Source organism: Dama dama, chromosome 19 (genome assembly GCF_033118175.1).
Source record: "Dama dama isolate Ldn47 chromosome 19, ASM3311817v1, whole genome shotgun sequence".
Taxonomy (NCBI): domain Eukaryota; kingdom Metazoa; phylum Chordata; class Mammalia; order Artiodactyla; family Cervidae; genus Dama; species Dama dama.
In genome coordinates, this window is record NC_083699.1 from 48,188,864 (window position 1) to 48,215,327 (window position 26,464).

General features: G+C 48.1%; 1 protein-coding gene across 10 annotated transcripts in view; it reads left to right on the plus strand.

Annotated features, from left to right (window-relative positions):
- The window catches only part of TNK2 (tyrosine kinase non receptor 2), a 40,222-nt gene extending 35,054 nt beyond the window's left edge, over positions 1–5,168 (plus strand). For 5 of the 10 annotated variants that reach the window (XM_061166943.1, XM_061166942.1, XM_061166945.1 and 2 more), the window contains 6 exons: positions 113–204; positions 763–807; positions 1,528–2,873; positions 2,975–3,070; positions 3,237–3,364; positions 4,374–5,168. In XM_061166943.1, coding sequence (XP_061022926.1) covers positions 113–204; positions 763–807; positions 1,528–2,873; positions 2,975–3,070; positions 3,237–3,364; positions 4,374–4,380 — 1,714 coding nt within the window. In that variant the 3' untranslated portion in view covers positions 4,381–5,168. Of the gene's footprint in view, positions 1–112; positions 205–762; positions 808–1,527; positions 2,874–2,974; positions 3,071–3,236; positions 3,369–4,373 lie in introns of those variants that run through there. The other 5 variants (XM_061166946.1, XM_061166939.1, XM_061166940.1 and 2 more) reach the window with 5 other exon arrangements.
- The last annotated feature ends 21,296 nt before the right edge of the window (positions 5,169–26,464 follow it).

Sequence of the window (26,464 nt, forward strand, 5' to 3'; positions counted from 1 at the left end):
ACTCTTTTGTCCTCTGCCTGAGCCCAAGGCACAGGCCCAGCTACTCCCCCAGGGTGCCCTCTCTGCCACCACCCTGCCTGCACCCATCTCTGACCTGCTTTTCTCCCCACAGACTGTATCTGGGAAACCCCATGGACCCTCCCGACCTGCTGAGCGTGGAACTGAGCACATCCAGACCCACCCAGCATCTGGGCAGGGTGAAAAGTAAGAGCCCCCAAACCCATAGTCCCCTAGTTCATCAGCTACCCAGGAAGACGTGCTGCCTCCTTGGGCTACCCTGAGCCGGTTGGGTCAGGGCTGCAGGGGACAGCTGTGTCCCTGGCTCCCGCGGGGCGTGGGGCGGGCGGTGAGAGGCAGTGGTATCCGCCGAGGTGGGCATCGTCAGTCTGGCCAGTGCTGGCCTGCCCTCTCCGCTTCCCTCCTTCCCCTCCTCCTCCCTGCCATGCTCAGATCCTGGCTCTCCTCACTCCCCCCTAATCCTGCTCTCCTCTCCTGAGCCAAAACCACCCCCCAGGCTCCATCTTGGCTGGGAGCCTCATCCATCTCCCGGATCCTGGGCCTGTGGGTCCGGAAGACAGTTTTCCCATCCTGCCGCCCCATTGCTTCCCATTGCTGCTGGGTGTGTGCGTTCACTCGCCCCTATTCACTGTCTCTCTCTCTCTCTCTCCCCCCGCACTCTGCCCTCCCCTCTGGCTCTGTCTCCCCTTCCTTGTCCTCCTCTCCTGCTCTGCCCCTCTGCTCTCCGCATGGCCTTTCTTGCAGGGGAGCCTCCACCTCGCCCTCCTCAGCCTGCCATCTTCACTCAGAGTAAGTGGGGCTGCTCCCGGTGCCTTGGCCCCCGCCCCCGCCCCCTCTCTCCTCTCAGTCCTCTCCTTCTGGAAGGTACAGAGCCCTGGCCGGCTGGCTGGGTGGGAGGGGAGGTGGGTGTGTGCTGTGAGCTTTTGCGACTGACCTGGCCCAGCATGCCTGCCTCTCCCCCCACCCCCCAAAAGCCCAGGCTTCTGGAATAAGAGTGTGATCCTGGTGCCCGCCCCCGCCTCTGCCCACCGTTGTGCAGCCCTGCCTCACTTCCTGCGGGACCTACAGAAGCTGTGTCTGGGCTTTCGTGCCAGTTTGTCGGGAGCCCTGTCGTCTCTAAAGATGACTCCTGTTGCCCTTGACGGTGGGAGATGGCCCATAGCCCCTGCCTGCACTAATGGTGTGCTGTAATGGGGTAGGGATTGCTAACCAGGGCCCACAGGGATTTGGGGTCTTGTGTCGATGGAGAGGGTATCAGAAGCGGGCAGATGTGGGGTATTGCTTGCTCTAGCTGAGATGGAGGCAGGGGCTCACTGGCCCCTGTAGAGGGCTGCCAACCCCCAGAGCAGGTTCTCCCCTCCTGTTTGAAAAGCGTCTGTGTGCACGGAGAAGTCTGGTGGCTGAGGGCTGCCCTTCGGGGGAATTGGGAGCTGGTAGAGATACGTGGCTGTCTTCCCCATCCACCTGCCTGACGCTGCCTCCCTGTTGGGGTTTTCCCTTCCATCACAGAACCAACCTACGACCCCGTGAGTGAGGACCAAGACCCCCTGTCCAGCGACTTCAAGAGGCTGGGCCTGCGAAAGCCAGGACTGCCCCGTGGGCTGTGGCTCGCGAAGCCCTCGGCCCGGGTGCCAGGCACCAAGGCTGGCCGCGGTGGCGGCGAGGTCACGCTCATCGACTTCGGCGAGGAGCCTGTTGTGCTGGCCCCACGGCCCTGTGCCCCCTCACTGGCGCAGCTGGCCATGGATGCCTGTTCCTTGCTGGACAAGACCCCGCCGCAGAGCCCTACACGGGCCCTGCCCCGGCCCCTGCATCCCACGCCTGTGGTGGACTGGGATGCGCGCCCGCTGCCCCCGCCTCCTGCCTACGACGACGTGGCCCAGGATGAGGATGACTTCGAGGTCTGCTCCATCAACAGCACCCTAGTGGGCGCCGGGGTCTCTGCTGAGCCCAGCCAGGGCGAGACCAACTACGCCTTTGTGCCTGAGCCGGCGAGGCTCCTCCCCCCTCTGGAGGACAACCTGTTTCTCCCACCCCAGGGTGGGGGCAAGCCACCCAACTCGGCCCAAACCGCAGAGATCTTCCAGGCGCTGCAGCAGGAATGCATGCGGCAGCTGCAGGTCCCGGCTGGCTCTCTGGTCCCCTCGCCCAGCCCCGGGGGTGACGACAAGCCCCAGGTCCCCCCCCGGGTGCCCATCCCCCCGAGGCCCACGCGCTCACGTGGCGAGCTGTCTCCGGCCCCCCCAGGCGAGGAGGAGACAGGCCGGTGGCCCGGACCTGCCTCCCCTCCCCGGGTGCCTCCCCGGGAGCCCCTATCTCCACAAGGCTCCAGGACTCCCAGCCCCCTGGTGCCACGTGGCAGCTCCCCGCTGCCACCCCGGCTCTCCAGCTCACCTGGGAAGACCATGCCCACCACCCAGAGCTTTGCCTCAGACCCCAAGTATGCCACACCCCAGGTGATCCAGGCGCCTGGCCCACGGGCTGGCCCCTGCATCTTGCCCATCGTCCGAGATGGGAAGAAGGTCAGCAGCACCCACTACTACCTGCTACCTGAGCGCCCGCCCTATCTGGAGCGCTACCAGCGTTTCCTGCATGAGGCCCAGAGCCCCAAAGAGCCAGAACCCATGCCCGTGCCCCTGCTGCTGCCCCCTCCCAGCACCCCAGCCCCAGCCGCCCCCACTGCCACTGTTCGACCAATGCCCCAGGCTGCCCCAGACCCCAAGGCCAACTTCTCCACCAACAACAGCAACCCAGGGGCCCGGCCATCCGCCCAGAGGGCCACTGCTCGGCTGCCACAGAGGGGCTACCCCGGGGACGGGCCAGAGGCTGGGCGACCTGCAGACAAGGTCCAGATGGTGAGTAGTGGGTCTGGCTGCAGGGTGAGAAGGGGTGGGGGCCCAAGGGACCCAGAGGAAGGGGCCCGAGTGGTGCTGACGGGTGGGGGTGGTGTGCCCAGCTGCAGGCCATGGTGCATGGGGTGACCACAGAGGAGTGCCAGGCGGCCCTGCAGAGCCACAGCTGGAGCGTGCAGAGGGCTGCCCAGTATCTGAAGGTACCACCACCTCCTGCCCGCTCTGGCTTTCAGGGACCCTGAAGACTGTTCTGCGGCTCTGCTCCCACTCTCTCCCTCCCTCCCCTCACCCCCCTTCCTCCGCCCCGCCCTGGCTCAGCGCCCCTTGGCACCAGTGTGTCCCATGGCACCACCCTCTGCTCCCCAGGTGGAGCAGCTCTTTGGTCTGGGTCTGCGGCCACGAGGCGAGTGCCACAACGTGCTGGAGATGTTCGACTGGAACCTGGAGCAGGCCGGCTGCCACCTGCTGGGCTCCTGTGGCCCTGCCCACCACAAGTGAGCAAACCCTGCATCCGCCGTCTTCCTGTCCCCGGGCTTCCCGGAGCAGCCACCCTGAGAGTAGCCAGCATTGCACGGCCAGACACAGGGCTCCAGGCCAGGAGGAGGGAAGGGGTCCCAATCCCACGAGACAGGCAGTTCTCGAGGAAAACAGTTTCTCCTAAGCACATTTGTCTTGACTTCATAGCTTCTTTGTTCAGATGAAAACTAATGAGTGAGAGGAATTGGAGCCACTGTGGTTGCAGGGGGCTTGCTTCCTAATCAGGCTCTAGCGAGCAGCAGTTTAGGATCCAATAATTTAGACAAATACTTCTCACCTCCGCATTTCCTATTTCAGTTTAAAATAACACCTAAAGCTTTAATGCCTTTTTAAAAGAATGTCTAATTTAAAAAATCCATTATTTTTCCTGTAAAAAATTTATATGTAATCTGACAAAATATATAGATGTATATTAATAGCAAACTTGATGGTAGAGTATAAATACCAATGAAAGTTTTATTGAGTCGAAAGTGAACCTCTTCCCTGGGAGGTGCTGGCGGGGTGTGGGGTGTCAAGAGTGCCCTGGCAGGACAGCCTGATAGGAGCCCAGTGCCCTGCTCACATATGGTGTCAGCTTATGCTCCTTTGCTGATCTCTCAGGGTACTCATCTGTAACATGTGTATCAGTGTTAGTTCCAACCTCATAGAAGTGGTTAGAAGAATTAATGAGGGATGCCTTTGTCATACCACACAGCAAGTGTCTGGCCCACAGGACACGCACTGAATGTTAACCGTTACCTTGTGGTTATCCTTTACTCATTTGCATCAGTTATTGATACACAATTAGCTTATTAAAGAAGGCATCCAGGATGATAAATTCCAAAATTATTGCTCAGAACCACCCATTTTCAACCCATTTGGCCAGCACCAAGAGGCCTTCTCATACCTGCTCACCCTGGACCTTCCATCCTCTGTTGCACTGACCCCTGCTGATGGAGGGCTTTCTGATTGTTTCCCATCCTTTAGGCGTTGAGATGCCTGAAGAGCCAGAGGATCTGCCCTGAAGGAATCACTTAAGCTTGTCCATCTGAGGAGGGCGTGGAGACTCCCTGCCAGGCCTGGAAGACCTGCTGCACCCACGGCTCCCAGTGGCAGAGCGAGGCCACGGCAGCAGGAAGCTGGGACTCCTGCCCTGCCTGTCCCTCCCTCCCCCAGTGCTGTCCCTGCAGCTTCAGAAGCCCTTGGTGCCCCAGCCAAGGTGCAGGAGGGAGCCTCTTGAAGGCAGGCTGGGGTCGGCCTCAGCAGGCCCTACAGCTGACCTGCCTCTGGGCTTAAGTCCCTGGTGGAGCCTGTGGCTAAAGGGTGTGGCCAGGCCTTGCCGGCGGGAAAGCCGGACTTGACTTTGGGCAGGGAGAATGTGTTGGCCATACAGAGAGGTGGACCAGGGAGTGGATGGGGGCCCTTCACAGGGCTAGGCCCTTTCCAGGGAGCCCTGTCGAACAGAATGTGGCCTCCCCGTGGACATATTATGGGACTTGGCCGGTCTTAGGATCTTGTGCCTGAAAATAGCCTGAGGTGGCTCAGGTAGCAGAGCTAGGGTGCCAGATTGTTCTCTGGCAGGGACCAGGGCCCAAGGGCCCAGGATTGGAAGGAGACCAAGGGGGCAGCTGCCCTGGAGGGACACCAGTGCTTCCTGTCTGACCCAGCTCTTCCCCTGTGCTGTTCCGTGTTTTCCCACCAGCCTCTGTCGCCAAAGTTGCTGCCCCAGCTATGAATATCTGCTTCTTCCAGAGAAATAAAGTTAGTTTCTATTTTATGTTACTTATTTGTGTCTGCCTGTTTCTTTGTCAGCTGCCCAGGCTCCAGGGCTCCCCAAGCCACTGCCATCTGTCCCAGGCGGCAGCCCCTATAGCGCCATCTGTTGATGAAGAACAGGAAGTACAGGCCTCTTTGACCCTAAGGAGTCTCTCTTCCTTTCCTGGGATGGCTGAGGACAGAACCCACCTAATTCAGTGTCCCTTAAGTTTTATCTCGAGTTCTGTGAGGCAGGATATACTATAGGGCAGAGTACAGTAATTCAATTAGCTTGGTCTAAGCCAGAAGTTTTTTTAACACGTGCTAAGTCACTTCAGTCATGTCTGACTCTTTGCAACCCTGTGAACTATAGCCCACCAATTCCTCTATCCATGGGATTCTCTGGACAAGATTACTGGAAAAAAAATTTTTTTTGGAGTGGGTGCCATGCCCTTTTCTCCAGGGGATCTTCCTGACCCAGGGATCAAACTCGTGTCTCTTGGGTCTCCTACATTGGCAGGTGGATTCTTTACCACCAGCACTATCTGGGAAGCCTTATTGTTTGTTAAGCATGGAAGGCCTCAATATGTATAAATATTTTAATTTTCTTTTTCTGGATAGCTAGTAATTCACTTGGTTCAAAATTCAAAAGATACTAAGTATACAGTGAGATTTCCCACCCCAGCTGCCACCTCCCCTCTTCAGAGGCTGTCTTTATCCTCAGTTTTCCGTGTGCTTCTTGTTTTTTTCACTTAAAGTGTTGTGAAGAGCTCCTTAGCCATACTGAAAGAGCTTTCCCAGTCTTGTCTAGGGTTGCGTGGATATGGCTGAACCATTCTGTTTAACCAGTCTCCTTTGGATGGCGAGTTATTTGGTTGTTCCCAATCCTCTGCAGTTACAGCCATTGCAGCAATAAATGGCGAATGTGGGTTATTTGTCACTTGCAAGGCAATCTGAAGGATGAGTTACTAGAAGCTGTGCTCCTGAGCCAGAGTGTGCACAGCTCCTGAGGGATCCTGCAGCTTTCTGCCCACAGAGGAGGGTCTTCTCAGTGTCCCAGTCACCAGTGTGTGAGAGCTTTCCATATGGTATCAGAGCTTTCTGACTTGAGACAGTCTGACACATGGAAAATGGTGTATTTTAAAATGCGCTCCTCTAAGTTGGGCCTTTTATATCTCTTCTCTATGAGCTACTTATTAATAGCTTTGACCCATTAAAAAATTAGATTATTAATCTGTTTCTTACTGGTTTTAAGGAATTTAGTGAAAGATTTAGCCTTTTGAGCTTTATCATAGTATCATCTGAACTTAAGGAAAAGAGGTAAGTCATAAAGTAAGCTGATGGCTTGGGTTTATTAAAAACAAAGGCAATTCAGGATGTGCCTGAGTTGTTCTCCTTAGTGTCTCGGGCTCCAGGTTGGCTGTGGGGTAGGCCCCCTAGGAGATCTTTAGCCTTCAGATGCAAATGTATTCTGAGTATGCTATTCACAAAGGCAGGAATTAAATTATATTTAGCTGCAGTTTAAAGAAATTAATCAAATATATTATCAGGTCAGTTTAGTTGCTCAGTCGTGTCCGACTCTGCGACCCCACGGACTGCAGCACACCAGGAAAAACCATGTTGTCATAGGAAAGGAAAAAGTATTTGGGCCTTGCTGCTAGACCTGGATTTCATTCTCAGTTGTTGAATCTTGGAAAAATGATTTAACTTTTCTGAGTCTGTAAACTGGGAAAGAGTAATTCCCACTTTATAGAATGGTTGTGAGGATTAAATGAGGTCACGTAGGTGAAACATTTTGCTAGGTGACTGGCCATGAGAAGTACCCAGCAAACTATAATCATAACACATTTTGCTTCTTCATGTGTTCCTGCCTACTGATAGCTTGCATTATACACTGAACAACTGTTAAGTGTACAAATGTCTTCTTTCACCTACCCTCTTACCTGGAAACAGTTTGTTTTTTGCTAGCAAGTCATTTCTAGTTACAGATCATGGGCACTTTTAGCTCCATTAAAAATGTCATTTTTTGGAAAAGAAAATGGCAACCCACTCTAGTACTCTTGCCTGGAAAATTCCATGGACGGAGGAGTCTGGTAAACTACAGTCCATGGGATTGCAAAGAGTTGCACGGAACTGCGCAACTTCACTTCTAAAAAAGTCATTTTTTGGTACATAATGGCAGAGCTAATACATTTCAGAATTATAAGGGGGATACCAAAGCATCTGGCGTTTCCTCAGGGGATCAGGAGAACCAATGTATTTTTCTTGCCAGAGACACAATTCCCTGAATTCTAGGTTTTCCTGCCGTTTTTCTCGCTTCTGGTCAGGCTGCCAGCTTCTGCCAGCATCTCTTGGGTTTATTGAAAAGATCTTAAGGAAAGATGCTGAAAGAGCTGACCCAAGTTTGTTTGCCAATACGGAGCATCAGTATATCAGTGAGGATTCACTGGATACCTTCTTTGGGTCCAGACTTGAAGAGGGGATACAAGTAAAGAGACACAGTCTGTGCCCAGGGGGACTGTGACATTGCAGCAAGATGATGCGTGCTCATTACATGCTAGATGCCTTGGAATGAGAGAGGAGGTGGCTCCCTGGAGGAGGAGACATTGTGCTGACTTGATGGGGAAGAATAGGTAAATGCCAGGAAGGTGAGGGGACATGACAGCATTGTAGGTGTGGGAAACTGCACTCATACTATATGGAGATGCAAACTGGCTTGTCCTGAGAAGAAAAGTTGGTAAGGCTAGCACTCCTCCTTTTGTTAAGTTTCTGGGGTGGGTTGGAAGTGACTTTCATTGTGTGATCCTAGTGAGTGGATCCTAGGGCTGGAACGTGAAGACACTGGTGTGAAATGCTGAGTCCTCTAACTTAACAGACAAAGGGAGGTAGCAGAGGAATAATGTGGTCAGACCTGTGTCTTTAAGAGAGATGGGATAACCGACAAGGTCCTACTGTATAGCACAGGGAACTGTATCTAATAACCTATGATAAACCATAATGGAAAAGAATATGAAAAAGAATGTGTATGTGGGGACTTCTCTGTTGGTCCAGTGGTTAGGACGTTACCTTCCCATGCAGGGGGTGTGGACTCGATCCCTGTCCGGGGAACAAAGATCCCACATGCCTCAAAGCCAAAAAATAAAATGAAATAAAACCAAAACATAGACAATAGAAACAATATTGCAACAAGTTCAATAAAAACTTTAAAAATAGTCCACATCCAAAATGCTTAAAAATTATATATATATATGTATGTATGTATAATTGAGTCACTTTGCTCTACAGCAGAAATTAAAGACAGCATTGTAAATGTCCTTTATTTCAATACAATTTTTTAAAAAGAGAGAGATGGCTTTGCTCTAAAGTGACTTGCCGCTTCACCGTGGCCATGAGTGGAGCAAAGGTCTAGTGCATATGTCTCACTGCACACTGGGAAAATAAAGGTGTTCTTGAAGCAAATTGATTTTTGCAGAAATCTGAACTTAGAAAATGAAGAGGCCATCAATTCCTTAAATCCTTGGCTAGAACAGAGGTTCTGAAGGCCAGTCCAGGGCCTGTGCTGGTCTAGGGTCAAGTTTTCACTGGCCTGAGATGCAATGTTAAGAAAAGAACCAAGCAACTTTTTCTCAAAGTGTGCTACTCCATTATATCGATTGTCTTTATCCTGAGATTTTTGTCTTCCTACATTTTTGGTATTGAAGTGGCTGTTCTTGTGCAGTGATGGTAGTGGTCGTGGTAAGTGGTAGATTTGTCCTCCTGCCTTTACATAGTAGCGATGCTGTGTCTGCACAACCTCGCAAAGTTTACATCATGATCTCTGCAATCCGTCTTCAGAACGCCTGGACAAGAGTGCTTTTGTGTTAGGCAGCACCACCTATTGGCAACATGTGACACTGCGGTCTCTTGGGCCAAATGTCAGATGAAGGGATAAGATTGTGTGAAGTCATTGCCCAATAAATCAAGTCCCAAAACTCCAGGCCCAGGCCTATAGGTGCTTAAAGGGACATTCCAGGGAAGCTACTGGGGAAGAAACAGGTTTGCCAATCATCTGGAGCCAAACAGGGGCCGGCTAGGATTTAATGCCAAGCAAAGGAACTGAGTGGCAGGCTTTGAAGGAGCCCACCCCTAACTTAGGAAAGCAACTCTGGACTAACTGGGAGGAAGATGTGGGCTGAGGAAAACGCCCTGGGAGGACACAGGTGCCCTTTGGGAAGCCCAGACTGCCACCGTATTTACTTTTTATTGAAGTGTAGTTGGTTTACAATGTTGTATTAATTTCTGCTGTACAGCGGAGTGTCTCAGTTTTATATATACATCCATTCTTTTTTATTTATATTTTAAAATATTTTTCCATTATGATTTATCCCAGGATGTTGAATAGAGTTCCCTGTGTTAAGTAGGACCTTGTTGTTTATTCATTCTACATATCATAGTGTGTACCTGCTAATCCCAAACTCCCAGTCCATCCTTCCCCCATCCTCCATGTCCCTTGGCAGCCACAAGTCTCTTCTCTATGTCCATGAATCTGTTTCTGTTTTGTAGAGAGGTTCAGTTCAGTTCAGTTCAATTGCTCAGTCATGTCCAACTCTTTGCGACCCCATGAACCACAGCACGCCAGGCCTCCCTGTCCATCACCAACTCCCGGAGTCCACCCAAACCCATGTCTATCAAGTTGATTATGCCATCCAACCATCTCATCCTCTGTCGTCCCCTTCTCCTCCTGCCCTCAATCTTACCCAGCATCAGGGTCTTTTCCAATGAGTCAACTCTTCGCATCAGGTGGCCAAAGTATTGGAGTTTCAGCTTCAACATCAGTCCTTCCAATGAACACCGAGGACCGATCTCCTTTAGGATGGACTGGTTGGAGTCCTTGCAGTCCAAGGGACTCTCAAGAGTCTTCTCCAACACCACAGTTCAAAAGCATCAATTTTTCAGTGCTCAGCTTTATAGTCCAACTCTCACCTCCATACATGACCACTGGAAAAACCATAGCCTTGACTAGGCGGACCTTTGTTGGCAAAGTAATGTCTCTGCTTTTTAATATGCTGTCTAATAACTTTCCTTCCAAGGATTAAGCGTCTTTTAATTTCATGGCTGCAATCACCATCTGCAGTGATTTTGGAGCCCAGAAAAAAAAGTCAGCCACTGTTTCCACTGTTTGCCCATCTATCTGCCATGAAATGATGGGACCAGATGTCATGATCTTAGTTTTCTGAATGTTGAGCTTTAAGCCAACTTTTTCACTCTCCTCTTTCACTTTCATCAAGAGGCTCTTTAGTTCTTCTTCCCTTCCTGCTATAAGGGTGGTGTCATCTGCATATCTGAGGTTATTGATATTTCTCCCAGCAATCTTGATTCCAGCTTGTGCTTCCTCCAGCCCAGAGTTTCATTTGTGTCATATTTTAGATTCCACATATAAGTGATATGTGGTATTTGTCTTTCTCTTTCTGACATACTTCACTTAGTATGAAGTAAGTTGGGTGCAATCTCTAGTTGCATCCATGTTGCTGCAAATGGTATTATTTCATTCTATTTTTGTGGCTGAGTAGTATTCCACTGTATATATGTACTACATCTTCTTTATCCAGTCTTCTGTCAATGGACATTTAGCTTGTTTCCATGTCTTGGCTATTGAGAATAGTGTTGCTATGAACACAAGGGTACAAGTATCTTTTTGAATTATAGTTTTGCTCAGATATATGCCCAGGAGTGGTACTGTTGGATCATATGGTAATTCTATTTTTAGTTTTCTAAGGAACCTCCATTCTGTTCTCCATAGTGACTATACCAACTTAAATTCCCACCAACAATGTAAGAAGTTTCCCTTTTCTTCACACCCTCTCTAACATTTAGTTATATGTAAACTTCTTAATGATGACCATTCCGATGGATGTGAGGTGATACCTCATTGCAGTTTTGATTTGCATTTTCCTAATAATGGTGATTATGAACATCTTTTCATGTGCCTATTGGTGATCTGTATATTTTATTTGGAGAAATGTCTATTTAGATCTACTGCCCATTTTTCAACTGGGTTTTTTTTGTTGTTAAGTTACATGAGTTGCTTGTATATTTTGGAAATTAAGCCCTTGTTAGATAGCAAATGTTTTCTTCCCTTCTGTAGGTTGTCCTTTTGTTTTGTTTATGATTTCCTTTTTCCTTCTCAAAAGCCTGAAGATTTGATTAGGTCCCATTTGTTTATTTTTGTTTTTATTTCTATTGTCTTGGAAGAGTGACCTAAGAAAACACTGGTATGATTTATATCAGAGAATATTTTGCCTATGATCTCTTCCATCACTATATTTTTTAATGCTGTTTTTATGATTGTCATATGTACTTACTGTTGAATTGAAACATTTAGAAAAGCACAATGAGGAAATTAAAATTACCCAGAACCACTTGAAATTTTGATATATTTTTTCCTGTGCACATATATGTCTGCATTGTCGTTTTATAAAAATAAGGTTATCTGGCTTATATTCTTACATACCTGATGTTTTTTACCTAACATTTGACACCACCGGTTTTCTGTATCTTTAAATGCATCTTCTCAAAGGATATTTAAACACTGCATATTGTTCATTCTGTGGAAGTGGAAAATAGAAGTTCTCTATTAACACATTATTTTGCTAATATTTTTATTTTGTAACAAATTATTTTAACAGATATTGCTAAATGGCTTTTCAGAAAGATTTGTTCCCTTTATTAAAACAAAATCTATGTTTTTTCATTTCTTTTTAAATTGAAGTATAGTTGATTTACAATTTTGTCTTAATTTCTGCAGTACAGCAAAGTGATTCAGCTATATATATATACACACACACTCTTTTCCCTATTCTTTTCAGTATGGTTTATCCCAGGATATTGAACACAGTTTCCCGCACTGTACAGTAGAACCTTGCTGTTTATCCATTGTATACACAGTAGTTTGCGTCTGCTGACCTCAAACTCCCATTCAATTCCTCCCCCAACCCTCTCCCCCTTGGCAACCACAGGTCTGTTCTCTGTGTCTGTGAGTCTGTTTCTGTTTCATAGATAGGTTCATTTCTGTCCTATTTTAGATTCCACGTATAAGTGCTATCATATGGTTGTCTTTCTCTTTCTGACTTACTTTACTTAGTATGATAACCTCAACTTGCCTCCACGTTTCTACAAATGGCATCATTTCATTCCTTTTTGTGTATCCCTTCTTATTCCACTGTGTGTGTGTGTATATATATATATATATATATCTCACATCTTTATCCATTCATCTGTAGATGGACATTTAGTTTGTTTCCATCCCTTAGCTGTTGTTAATAGTGCTGCTATGAACAGAGGGGTGCATATATCTTTTTGAATTATAGAAATAAAGCCAATATGCTTTAAAGGAAAGGATTTCTATTTTGGAGCTTTGTTTTAAACTACTTCTGAATGAGGTAATCTGTTGAGAATGGTCTAGATGGTTGGAGGAAATGGGCCATGACTTGATGATTGTATAACTCAGTGTTGGAATAAGAGGGCTCGTCTACTTAAGAGAGTGAATGAACTGTCCCATGATTAAAAGGTAAACAGAAATCCACGCACTTTCCAGGTGGGGACGTTCCCACGGGTCCAGCTGTCCTTTCTGCAGCTGTCCCTCGGAGGTTCTGACTTTGTTCCTGTGGCCTCCTCTGGGATGCGTGGCTCCCCCTTTATGGCTCTGGCATCAGGTGCCCAGAATCCCCTTCTCTTGCGGGTCTTTATGAAATGGAGTTGAGGCGGAGTTTTTACAAACCACTGGACTGATTGCTGAGGGAAGCATCTCCATTACTACAGGCTGTACCCTGTGTGTTCACCCTTTATCCTAAGGGTGCCCTGATCCTTGCTACTTCAAGGGTGGCACAAGACAGGTCCAGCGGTGTCAGCATCACCTGGGAGCCTGCTAGAAATGCAGAGCCTGGGCCCACCCTGACCTACTGAGTTGGAATCTCCATTCTAGCAACATTTCCAAGGGACCCTTGGACATGCTCAGTTGTGTAAAGGCTTGAAGTAAGGCAAGCTCCGCTCTCACTCCAAAGAGCCAGGTGGCCCTGCTGGCTCCCCAGCCGTTGGTCCTCCCCCAGCACGGACTGTGCTCCCTGCCCTGCTCTCCCTATGACCCATCACTCATTCTAATGCTCCCTTCTCTGAATAAACCATTCATTTAAAAAATATATACAAGGAATTTAATCATAACATTGTTGATAATAGTTAACAATTGGAAACCATCAAAATGTTCAATAATAAGGGATTGGTTGAGCATATTTTATTTCCTCCAAAGAATAGGATACAACACAGCAGATCAAACCATCCTTAAAAGAATGTGCAACTGATATTCAATTAATATTAAAATTATTTCTTAGTTATAGGATTGTGGCTGGCTTTCTTTTTTTTTTTTTTTTGACTTCTGTTCTATTGGAAAACAGCTTTCTGTTATACTATTTTTCCCAGTTTTTTTTTTTTTTTGGTCCATGCCACACAGCTGTGGGATCTTAATTCCCTGACCAGGGGTTGAACCCGGCCCTTGGCAGTGAAAGCAGAGTCCTAACCACTGGACAGCCAAGGAATTTCCCCCAATTTTTTTTATCGAGGTAAAATACACATAACAAAATTTATTTATTTATTAAAATAGTAGCCATCTTAATGAGGACTAGGTGGTTTTGATTTGCATCAGTGATGCTGAGCATCTTTTCATGTGCTTGTTGGTCTTCCATTTTTTAACTGGTTTGTTGGTTTTTTGCTGTCTAGCCTGCCCTATTGCTTGACCTCTTCTCCCACCATTTAGTTTCACTGGCCTTAGGAATCCTGCTTTCTGCCTTTCTCCTGTCTCCAAGCATGTGAGGCAGGCCTGGCTCTCCCTAACACACACACACCAGCACCTTCTGTCCTGACTGTTCCTTTTCTCAGGGGTCTTTATCCTTCCTTTCTGGAGGAGCAGCCAGCCCCTTGCCTGTTACTCTTGCCAGGGACTAACTCTTGTTAGTCCCCCCAGGCTGGCACTGCTCCTGTGTGCAGACGTCTTGTAGTCCGGCTGAGGGCAGCCACCCTTCAGACGTGCTGCCTCCCCCAAGTCCTTCCAGGCCCCTCCAGCCCAGGCTGCCTCTTCTGCACACCCATGGCCGCAGCCCCACCCCTATGGTTCATTCGCAAGGGTCCCATCTGTGTGAGCCGCCCTCTGGAGTGGTTACCAGGCTCTTAAGGGCTCACAGTGAATGAGGGGAGATGGAGCCCAGAGTTCTGACGTGACAGAGACAAGGGGCCCTAGCACCACAATTGAACACTTGAAGAAATGTATGGACCTTGAAGGGTGAGCAGTTGCCAAGCACAGGAGAGGGAAGTTAGGAGAAACAGAGATGTGAAATCACAGAAGCACTCGTGTGGTAGAAAATGGTGGCTGGACAGGGGCATGGGGAGGCAGGGGAGAGACCGGAGGAAACGCTGGGCAGGGGGCCTCAAGGGGTGGTTTTGTTTCTGTGATTAGGTTTTAAATTTTTAAAAATTGTTATTATTATTGATATTTTTATTTGGCTGTGCCAGGTCTTAGCTGTTGGATGATCTTTAGTTGTGGCCTGCAGGATCGTTCCCTGACCAGGCTACCTGCGACGGGAGTGTATAGTCTTAGCCATGGAACCACCGGGGAAGTCCCTCGGTGATTAGGTTTTAAGTTCCAGAGAGCAGACCTGTATCTTGCTCTTCCTTCTGTGCTCCAGGAGAGTTTGTCAACTGGATTTCCTATGTGTTTTCATTGTGTTAAATTTCAAGTGTTAAATATTTCCAAATAAGTCCTTCATCCATCTATCCATCCACCCACTCATTTCCTCACCAACTAATATTTCCTGCATTCCTCTTGTGTATCAGGCACTGTACTAGGAGCTAGAGATACATTATGAGCAAAGCAGAAACAGGTTACCATTCATGGAAGTTGCTCAAAGTCAGATAAGCTATTGTTCCAGCTATTGTCCTCCTGCTAAATAGTGGCTTCCTCCCCCAACTAAAGAAAACATTTTCTTCCTTTGCTAAAAGAACGCTCTCATTACAGAATTTCTGGAACCTAGGAAAATAGAATCTTCAGCTCATTTGTAGCCTGACACTTGACTATAACCAGTACTAAACATCTTGGTGTTGTTTTTGTTTTTTCAGCTTTTATTGTATTCACTTCACTTCATCATAGATTTATAAACATGTTTCAACGAGTACATGTGCCAAATATTTTTAATCATTCCCCTTTGGTTTCGTATAGAAGTAGTTCCCACTTTTCTTCTATAATTCTTACTGTCAAAGCTAATTGTGCTACATCTATTACTATTTAACCAACTCCTCCCAGTGCTTTGCATTTCATCTGATGCATTCCTTCAAAAAGCAATAATTATCTTTTACATTATTTCAGCAAATTATTTATTAAGGATATCTAAATATAGGCACGTTTCTTTTCTTGACCTGTACTCTTTAATGAAATTTATAGAAGCCTTATAGTACTGAATTCTCCAGAAATATAGAAAGTTCAGGACAGCAAGTGTTTCTGCCACTGGTTGTATGACCTTAGGCAAGTCCCAGTCCTTCCTGGTCCTGAGTTTCACAGACTGTAGAGGAGGGGTTGGAAGAGGGTCCTTATCCCCTGCCTCTGTTAAACTGTGTTCCAATCCTGGGAGGAGAAGACAGATGCTTTAATTCTGCCCACAGCTGCCGTCTGTGCTCCTCTCCCGTGTCCCTCTTGTCTTCTCCATCTAAGGGGCCCCAGATTATAAGCAGAAGCCCTGATTTGAATCCCAGCTCTGTTTCTCACATGCAGCATCATCCCTGTCTTTGAATCTCTCAAGAGCATCCGCTTCCCCCACTTGAAATGGAAGTGAGCTACTGTGAAGGAGTCACACGTCAGGGCTTCCAGCTGTGAGATCTGATTATTTGTCCACTTTTGCTTCCCCATCTCTCCAGCCTTAGTTGGAGGCGAGTCCTCCTCCTGTACCTCCTGCCACGTGCAGAACACTGCAAAGGGAGAGAGAAACCACCAGTCCCTTTCCACAGGCAGCTTATACCCGGAGGGGGCTCACTGAGGAGTTGGTTAAGCAAATATGATAGTGGGGGAGGGCACGCAGAGCCAGGTTCTGAGTGGGGAGCTAGGGTGGCTGGTCTGGGAAGAGCTGGGCAGCTTTAGACACATGTAGCCCTCAGGGCAGCAGAACTGAGGGTTCTGGGGCCAAAGGCACTTGGTTTGGTGCTGGCCTTACTGCTCCACCCACCCCTAGTCTCTTAAAACCAAGGAGCCCTTGGTCTGCCTGTAGCCCATTCATCATGTGGTGGCCATCAAGTGAACTTTTTGTTTTGATTGAATATTATGTTGTGAGACTCTAGTTTTGTTTAATGCTTATGGAGGATGTTGGTTTTGTTTGTTTGAGCAGGCAACTGATATACAATTACAAATTCCTACTTGCCTTGTGAGCTGCGGTTCTAATGTCACTTCAATTTTCAAGACTTTGCTGGTGCTTTGTAATGCTTTGTAGCATTACAGGCTCACAGATCTGACCATGTGAGCCTCACCCCAGGGGCAGTTTGGGACCTGGGTGGCAGACTGTTTATTTCCTTTGGTGTGCTGTTTAGGGAAAGATCCAGGCATATGTAGTTTGGGCATGAGCCCAGGAGTTCCTCTACAGTTTTGTAGGGTTGATTTCTGGAGCCTCCTCTTCCTCACCAACTCAGCACTTTCTGGTTCCCAGGGGCCTTCCTTCCAGGTTCTCTGGCTAGAAAGCCAGGGCTTTAATTCCCCTGCCCTACCCAACACTTTGCATGATGGCAACCGCCTCTGACCACGCAAACAGAGAATACAGGACTGGAGGAAGCAGTGTGGTTCTCCGCATACTTTGGAGGCCAGAGCCTCTGGTCAGAGAGAAGAGTTCTCTCCCCCGGAGCTTTAGGTACCTGTCCAGTTGTTGCCGCTGCTGCTATAGGTTTGCTGGGAAACTGCGGTGGAAGAGAGTGAAAAAACCACAGAAAATGTACATGTCCTCCACTCACTGTAACCCATAGGAGTCCCCTTTCTTCTCCTTTGCCCAGTAGTAGAGAGCTTCTTGGGAGCTCTTTCTGATCACAGCTCCAGGTCAGCTGTCATACTCCAAGCCTGCAGATGCCAAAGGGAAGCAAAAGGAAAATTCCGTGCTGGTTTGATGGAACTTCAGGTTCTGGTTTTCTTCCCCATCCACCTGCCACCCTTTATTTCCCAGAGTTTCCAACAGCAGACCTCAGCCTAGGACGGGGATCTGCCTCCCAGGCTAGTGCTCCTGAGGGTGTGGGCACACGAGAAAGCCACCAGCCAATCAGGGATTTACCCTGGCCAAGAAAACTTGGCTCTGACACTTAATTAATGTCACCTTGATGACCCCAGTCCCACCCACATATTAACCTCACCTCAAAGGCACACACTGTCTTTATCAAGCACCTACTAAGCACTTTCATCAACCTTAGCTTATATAATACAGTTGCCCCATAAACTGGAATTTCTTGGTCCCATTTTACAGACAAGGAAACTGAGTCTCAGAAAGGTTAGGTAATTTTCCTAAAGCCACATGAAAGCAAGGGCACTGGAATCCAGGTTCAGATCTGGTGATCCCAGTACCCACATAGCTTCCTGTTACATAAATACCCCCTTTGGCTGCCAACCTGGGTCCTGAGAATGCAGCCAAGATGAGAGTCAGAGTCACCTGAATAAAACACGTGACTTCTCAGAACTTTGCCTGAGGTCCACAGTCCACCTGATGGGGAGAGCCTGTGCATCCTGGCCACTCTGGGCAGTCCTCTGAGAGAGTACTTCTGCCACTGTCCGCCTGCACTGAGCAGGGTGACCATCCCAAGATCTCTGGCACATCCCCGTTTATACCCATCGCCCTGTGTATTGCTAGTGACATACCTTTTCCCTCTCAGAGCTGTGCCAGTGCGGACCCTAGGCTACAGAAGTGTCACCCTGCCACTGGGGGATGCTCTGCCATGCCTCTGAGTCTGCTCAGCTTTGTTCTCAGAACAGGACAGGTACTAGATCCTCTGATTAAATCTCCACGTGGGCCAGAAGATATTCCTATGTCTTCCCTTGACCTCTTCTTCTCCAGTCTGGAGAGTCATCAGGGGGCTTCTGGCAGCCTGCATGCTACAGGGCAAAGGGCATGAGCTCTGGAACCCAGATTCCGTCCTCTACTGGCCACCTCCGGTGAAATATTTAGACTGTCTGAACCTCTGTTTCTTCATCCATAAAATGGTTGTCATAAAACATAAATGTTAAGTGGTTGTAAGAAGTTGATGAGAAAAAGAATGTAAAGCACTTTGGCACAAATGGCTGTGTCTCATTTTTCAGGCTGGACAAACTGGAGAATCAGGTGCAGAAGAAGGTGCTGGGTTGGGAGAGACACTCTCTCCTACTTGGAGGCTAGGACAAGGCTACTGTGGAAGGACTATAGGGCCTCCTGCTCGAGACCCACCCCTCCCCTCCCCTCCTTGACCCACAGATTTCTTGGTCACAGTCGCTGCATATCTCTTCCAAGAATGAGTCAGTGAAGGTCTGGATGCTGGGAGACCTGGTAGAGGGGGTGTCTCAGAGGGAAAGAACCCTACCCAGAGTGAATTCAGGGCCTCAATAAGAATTTACTGACTACCTGAATGGGTGAATGAATGCAAGGATGCACAGACAGTGGCTCAAATCCTTCAGGGTCAGAGTGAAAGCCCGGCTCCCTGCGTCAATCTGAGACCTCTCTGAGGGGCCATCCAGACCTTGAGCTTCCCGAGGGACCCACTGAGCCCTCTGCTATGATCGCCTTCCCAGCTCAGGTCCCTCTGCCCAAGCCCGCCTTTCCCACCCCTCACAGGGGTTTCCAAGAACACGTCTCAGGTAACCACCTGCATGGAAATATGCCTCTCAGGGTGTTTCCTGTGAAGTTTAACCTAAGACAATGCCCTGACCATCATACAAAGGAGGAAGTGGAATTTATGATTTATAATGAAGCATGTCACTGCTCAGGCATGACTGTGCCAGGACCTTGCAGCACTGTCCTCTCTTGGGGGCTTGTGAGACACGCTGGCCTCAGACCCGCTGGAATTCCAATCTGTAGCTGAGCATGGTCCACAGGGCATGTAAGTGCACAGAGTCAGAATACATCATTGAGACACGTGATGTGATTACATGATGTGATTACAAACAGGCACTGACACATAGGTATTAATATCTCATGCCTGCTCAAAGACCCCAGTTGGCAGTGCTGTCAGTGGGGAGGTTTTCTAAATCAGTGAACAATTCTTGGTAAAGTGCCAAACAAAAGAAATAGTATTCCCTCAATTCATCCAGTGGTTGCATTCCTGAAATATTCAGTATGTCTTAATATCATGCAAAAACCCTCTTTCGCCACATACAGAACAGGGACATTTCCTCACTGAGTGTTACTTCGCCATGTAGGGTAGGTCCCTGGCCCTTGCCTTCTACGTCAGGGGCCTCTGGTATAGTGACCACTGAAAACACCTCAGCACTTCCCAAACTGTCCCGTAGGGGTCATTACGATCCCTACTGAGAACCCCTGGTCCCTTAGAGAAAACCCCGACTTGGCCATATACGTGTTACTCATCCACCCCTCCCAGTAAGCTTAGGAAGTCAGTGTTGTTATTCCCTCTCCTAAGCTAAGAAAATCAAGCTCAGAGACGTTAAGCAGTTTGTCCACGTTTACACAACTGGTAACTGGGGAGCAGGCAAGGTTGAACCCAAGTCTGCTTGTCGCCAAAGCCCATGTTCCCCAGGGAAACCCCACCTGAACTGCTCTGTGCCTTCAAAGCTTGGGTGTGCGGATAGAACCATGACCCAGACCCTCTTCCTCAAGTAGCATCCCATGTGGCTGTCCACCCCACACACCACAAATAGGCCCCCAGAGACACCAGCAGGACCAGATCCAGGAGGTGCCAGGGTGTCTCTGCGGGTCCCTCCTCCCTCCATGCCTTCGTCCCAGAAGAGCAGAGAGCGCTGCAGTGTCCAGCTGGGCTGCCATGCCCTTCACTTGGAATTCACTTGACCTTGAGTGAGACTTTGAAGAACAGTTGTTCAGCAGGTACAAGTGGGAGCTGACAAGTCATGGAGGGGCCAACATGGGAGCAAGTTCTCAACCAAGGGCTCCCTGGGCCTGGCGGAAGAGGAGGGCGGAGGGGCGCGGGCTCTGTGGGCGCCTATGCCCCCTGCTGGTGGAATCGGGGTCGACTTCTTCAGTGAGTTGGTTCAGCTGCACCTGAGGTTGTATGAGAAAACACACAGTCCTGTTGTGTTAGTCCCAGATCCCCCAAGAAGCCATCACCAAGGGTTGGGATCAAACGCCCAAGGTCTTTATTTGGGGGAGTGATTATGTGAGAGAAAATAAGGAAGGAGCTGGAGACTCTGAGTGAGTCTCCAGGCCGCCGTGCAAGTCTGAACCTGAGTGAAGGAGAGAGGGAGAGTGTGAAATGGGGCGTCCTGGACAACCCCCCACCCCGTCCCACCTACCACCTGTCAAGTAGTTGTTGGAAAGTTCGACAAAGTCATCGGGGAACCCTGCAGCCTGTGTCGCTCAGGCGTGGGTTAACATCCCTACCACAGTCAGGCATTGTTTGGGAGTTGGGGGCACTGGGGGCTTTCTGCTCTGACCCCAAGGACCCCTCCTACAACACACACACACACACACACACACACATAATCCATTGGGTTTTCTAGGCTCTTCCATCAAGCCTCAGATGGTAAAGAAACTGCCTGCAACGCAGGAGATCCAGGTTCAATCCCTGGGTTGGGAAGATCCCTCTGGAGAAGGGCATGGCAATCCACTCCAGTATTCTTGCCTGGAGAATCTCACAGTGGGGCTGGCGGGCTACAGCCCATGGGGTGGCAAGGAATTGGACATGACTAACAGTTTCAGTTTCCATCAACTCAGTGTCTTGACTCTGTCAGATTTTCCTTTTCCCAGAGTTGGTAAGGAGATGACAGGAGTGCATAGGACGAGGAGGAGGAAATGAAGGGAAACAGCCCCCCTGTCCAGCCAGAAAAGCACATCCACAAACCAGCAACCCTTTCCTTTGCTAGCGTTGGTGGCCTCCCACTTTGGTGTACTTTGAGTTCGGGGTGCAGTGAGAATGGTGGTCTTGCCCGCTGTTTGCGGGTTTAGGAGAAACGACTGGGCAGGTGTGACTGTGGTCACCCCGGAGGCTGGGGTAGTGCGCTATGCAGGGCTGCTCAGCAGGACTGGGTGTCTGGTGGTGGGCAAATTGGAGCTGGGGAGCCAGGGGGACGGGGAAGTGAGAAGGGATGAGGCCCCTGCATGGCCCCAGGGAGCAGGTCTGAGGGCTTAGCCATCTTGCTGAGCAGGAAGGGTGCTGATTTGTGACAGATTTGAAGGGGAGGGGAGCATCAGCCAGGATGGAACCCCCCAGGGCAGCCAGCCCTTCTCTCCTCTGGCTGTGTGCACGATGGGACCCCACATGCAGCTCTGGCCTCAACTAGGCCTGCTGGGGCCTCTGCGTTCACTCTAGGACAGCCTGGCCTTGACCACTCCAGAGCAGCCCAGGGGCTGTGAGGCCCGGAGCTGAGTCCTCGCTGTGCCAGACTCCCTCCTGTCCTCCTCGTGACTTCAGCCTTTCTGCCATCCTGTGCTCCCAGAGCCAAGTGACTAATGCAGAGAATCCTCCCCACGAAGAGCAAGGCCAGGTGGGCCTCCGAAATGGAGACTAAGTCAAAGGCATGTGGTTTGCAATTTGGGTGGCCCCTTGTCACTGCCTGTGGGTGCCAGGAGAGAGCGCTGAGGCCCAGGGGGAAGCAGGAAGGAGTGGGTGAGGAGAGATGGGGAGAGATTTCCCGCTAGACTGGGAGATCCAGGAGGGCAGGAGCCAGGTTTGCCTCATGTCCCCCCTGGCAAGCAACTGGCATGTAGAAAGCACTTGATTTAATGTTGATTGACTGATCAATCATCACGTGATTGATTTTTGAACAAGTTCATCTAGAGGGGCTGTGCAAAGGATGGTGAGAAGGGGTTGGAACGACAAGAGCTAGTTTTCTTCTCAGGAGAGTCATGGTCTCTGGGTGAAAATGACAGGAGAATCTTTGTAGAATGGCTGTTCTTTTGAGAAATCTAAGCAGCAGTATGGGAGGGATCTAGAGTGGGCACGGCCAGGAGGGACCTCCAGCCAATCTGGCAACCCAGCCAGTCAGTCACTAGTGTCCCATACAGCAGTGAAGGAGGAGAGATGACAGGACGTGAAGGCTGCTTCTCTGGGATGTGCTGTGTAGTCATTTCCTGCTGTGTGCTTGCCACGTACATACTCTTCAGAGGGGACACTGCACGGTCCAGTATGGCAGCCACGGGACTTGGAACCTGGCTGGACACAACTGAGATGTATCAATACAATAAGTACTAAGTACACCTGGATTTGGGGCTTTTTCCAGGTGCCTCTAGTGGTGAAGAACTCACCTGCCAATGCAGGAGAGACAGATGCAAGTTCCTGGGTCAGGAAGATCCCCTGGAGGAGGGCATGGCAACCCGCTCCAGTATTCTTGCCTGGAGAATCCCATGGACAGAGGAGAATGATAGGCTATAGTCCAGGGGGTCACGAAGAGTTGGATACGATTTAGCGACTAAGCACGCACCCACACCTGAATTTCACTGAGTGGTGGTATGAGAAAAAAACATTAACTATCTGATTAATACTTTTTCATATTATGTTGAAATGGTATTACTTTAGATATATATTGGGTTAAATAAATTATGTTGTTAAAATTAATTTCACCTGTTTCTTTTTGCTTTCAATGTGGCTATTAGAAATTAAAATTATGTGTGTGGCTTGTGTTATATTTCTCCTGGACAGCATTGCCCAGCACATTGTTTCACATCTTGCTTTTTTCCCACATTGTGGAAATTGTCCCAAGTCAATACATATGGAACTATCTCATTCTTTCTAATGGTCTCATCATATATAATTGCATCGTATACAACTGAATGCAGAGTTCCAAAGAATAGCAAGGAGAGATAAGAAAGCCTTCTTCAGTGATCAAAGCAAAGAAATAGAGGAAACAATAGAATGGGAAAGACTAGAGATCTCTTCAAGAAAATTGGAGATACCAAGGGAACATTTCATACAAAGATGGGCACAATAAAGGACAGAAACAGCAAGAACCTAACAGAAGCAGAAAAGATTAAGAATAGGGGGCAAGAATATACAGAAGAACCATACAAAGAAGGTCTTAATGACCTGGATAACTACAATGGTGTAGTAACTCATCTAGAGTCAGACATCCTGGAGTGTGAAGTCAAGTGGGGCTTAGGAAGCATTACTATGAACAAAGATAGTTGAGGTGATGGAATTCCAGCTGAGCTATTTCAAATCCTAAAAGAAGATGCTATTAAAGTGCTGCACTCAATAGATCGGCAAATTTGGAAAACGCAGCAGTGGCCACAGGACTGGAAAAGGTCAGTTTTCATTTCAGTCCCAAAGAAGGGCAATGCCAAAGAATGTTCAAACTACCACACAATTACACTCATTCATTTCACAAGCTAGCAAGATAATACTCAAAATTCTTCAAGCTAGTCTTTAGCAGTATGTGAATTGAGAACTTCCAGATGTACAATCTGGATCTAGAAAAGGCAGGGAAACCAGACATCAAATTGCCAATTTCTATTCGATCATAGAAAAAGCAAGAGAATTCCAGAAAAATGTCTCCTTTTGCTTCACTGACTACGCTAAAGCCTTTGACTATATGGATCAAAACAAACTGTGGAAAATTCTCAACAAGACGGGGATATCTCACCACCTTACCTGCTTCCTGAGAAACCTGTATGCCCATCAAGAAGCAACAGTTAGAACCAGACATGGAACAACAGACTGGTTTAAAATTGGGAAAGGAGTATATCAAGGCTGTACATTGTTACCCTGCTTATTTAACTTACATGCAGAGTACATCATGCGAAATGCTGGGCTGGATGAAGCACAAGATGGAATCAAGAAATATCAATAACCTCAGATATGCAGATGATACCACCCTTATAGCAGAAATTGAAGAAGAACTAAAGAGCCTCTTGATGAAAGTGAAAGAGGAAAATGAAAGAGCTGGTTTAAAACTCAACATTCAAAAAATGAAGATCATGGCATCTGATTCATCACTTCATGGCAAATAGATGGGGAAACAATGGAAGCAGTGACAGACTGTATTTTCTTAGGCTCCAAAATCACTGCAGTTAGTAACTGCAGCCATGAAATTAAAAGACGTTTGCTCCTTGGAAGAAAAGCTATGACAAACCTAAACAGTGTATTAAAAAGCAGAGGCATTACTTTGCCAATAAAGTTCCGTCTAGTCAAGGCTATGGTTTTTCCAGTAGTCATATATGGATGTGAGAGTTGGACTATAAAGAAAGCTGAGCGCTGAAGAATTTATGCTTTTGAACTGTAGGGTTGGAGAAGACTCTTGAAAGTCCCTTGGACTGCGAGGAGATCAAACCAGTCAATCCTAAAAGAAATCAACCCTCAATATTCATTGGATGAACTGATGCTGAAGCTCCAATTCTTTGGCCACCTTATGCAAAGAATCAACTCAGTAGAAAAGACCCTGATTCTGGGCAAGATTGAAGGCAGGAGGAGAAGGGGACAACAGAGGACGAGATGGTTGGATGGCATCACCAACTCAATGGGCATGAGTTTGAGCAGACTCAGGCAGGTGGTGAACAATGAGGAAACCTGGCATGCTGCAGTCCACGAGGTCACAAAGAGTAGGACATGACTGAGCAACTGAACAACATGTACGGATGTGAGAGTTGGACCATAAAGAAGGCTGAATGATGAAGAATTGATGCTTTTGACGTGTGGTGCTGAAGAAGACTCTTGAGAGTCCCTTGAACACCAAGGAGTTCAAACCAGTCAATCCTAAAGGAAATCAACCCTGAATATTCATTGGAAGGACTGATGTTGAAGCTGAAGCTCCAATACTTTAACCACCTGATGTGAAGAGCCAACTCATCGGAAGAGACTCTGATGCTGGGAAAGACTGAGGGCAGGAGGAGAAGGGGGTGACAGAGAATGAGACAGTTGGATGGCATCATTGACTCAATAGACATGAGTTTGAGCAAACTCCAGGAGATAGTGAAGGACAGGGAAGCCTGGTGTGCTGCAGTCCGTGGGTTTGCAAAGAGTCAGACACAACTGAACGACTGAACAACAATAGAAAGAAATGTAGCACTGATTCATGCTACAGTGTGAATGAACCTTGAAAATTTATGCTAAGTGAAAGAAATCAGATACAGAAGACCACATATTGAGTGGTTCCATTTATGTGAGATGGCCAGAGAATAGGCAAATCCATAGAAATGAGTGATTGTTTGGGGCTGTGGGAGAGAGGAATGGGGAGCGACTTCTTAAGCAGTACAGGATTGGGGAACTGATAAAATGTTTTGGAATTAGTGGTGATGGTTGCACAACTCAGTAAATCTACTAAAACCACCAAATTGCACACTTTAAAATGGCTAAAATGATGAATTTTATCTCAATAAGAAAAAGAAGAAGAGCAGGTTTGGGACACAATGCTTGGTTTGGGAGAGGTGAATTTAGAGTGTCTGAAAGATATCCGGGGGAAATGCCCAGGAGAGAGTTGCAGCATTCAACTCAGGACAAAGGTCTCAGGTGGAATTATCCACACACAGAGCCACAGAGAAGCCATTTCAGCCTTAAGATGCTATTCTTCTGGCCTATCCTAGGGACCCGGCTCATGGTCCTGTCTGTGCCCACAGAGACAAAGGTCAGGTTACCCTTCACATTAATCACTAGTCTTCTTTTGATGTAGGTTTCTTATTTTCATACGAGGCCAAGTGCACGCACAAAATGACATATCCCCTGCATTGGCACATGAATTCTTAACCACTGGGCCACCAGGGAAGTCCCGATCATCAGTATTTTTATACAATACTTTCTGCAAAAGGCACAATTAGAGTGGTGGTAAAAAGATCAGTGATTGCTAGGAGGAAGGGGTAGGAGGGGGAGGAGTTGAGTAGTTGAAACACTGGGGTTTTTTAGGGCAGTGAGACTGTTTCCTATGATATGGTTTGGATACATGACACTTGCACATGTAAACACACTCTGTGGCACAAAGAGTGAACCTTAATGTGTGCAAATGAAAAAGTAATCATTTAGGAGGTTAGGAATCTCAGGACAGAATGCAGAATGTGACAAAACAATCTAACTGTATTACAAATGTATGAAACAATCTCACTAAAGGAGGTGTAGGAAGTGGTGCTGGCATGAGGAACTCTGCAAATGAGTTCAGCATATACAGAAAAAATTGTATGCCAAGTTGTTCCCCATGAGGG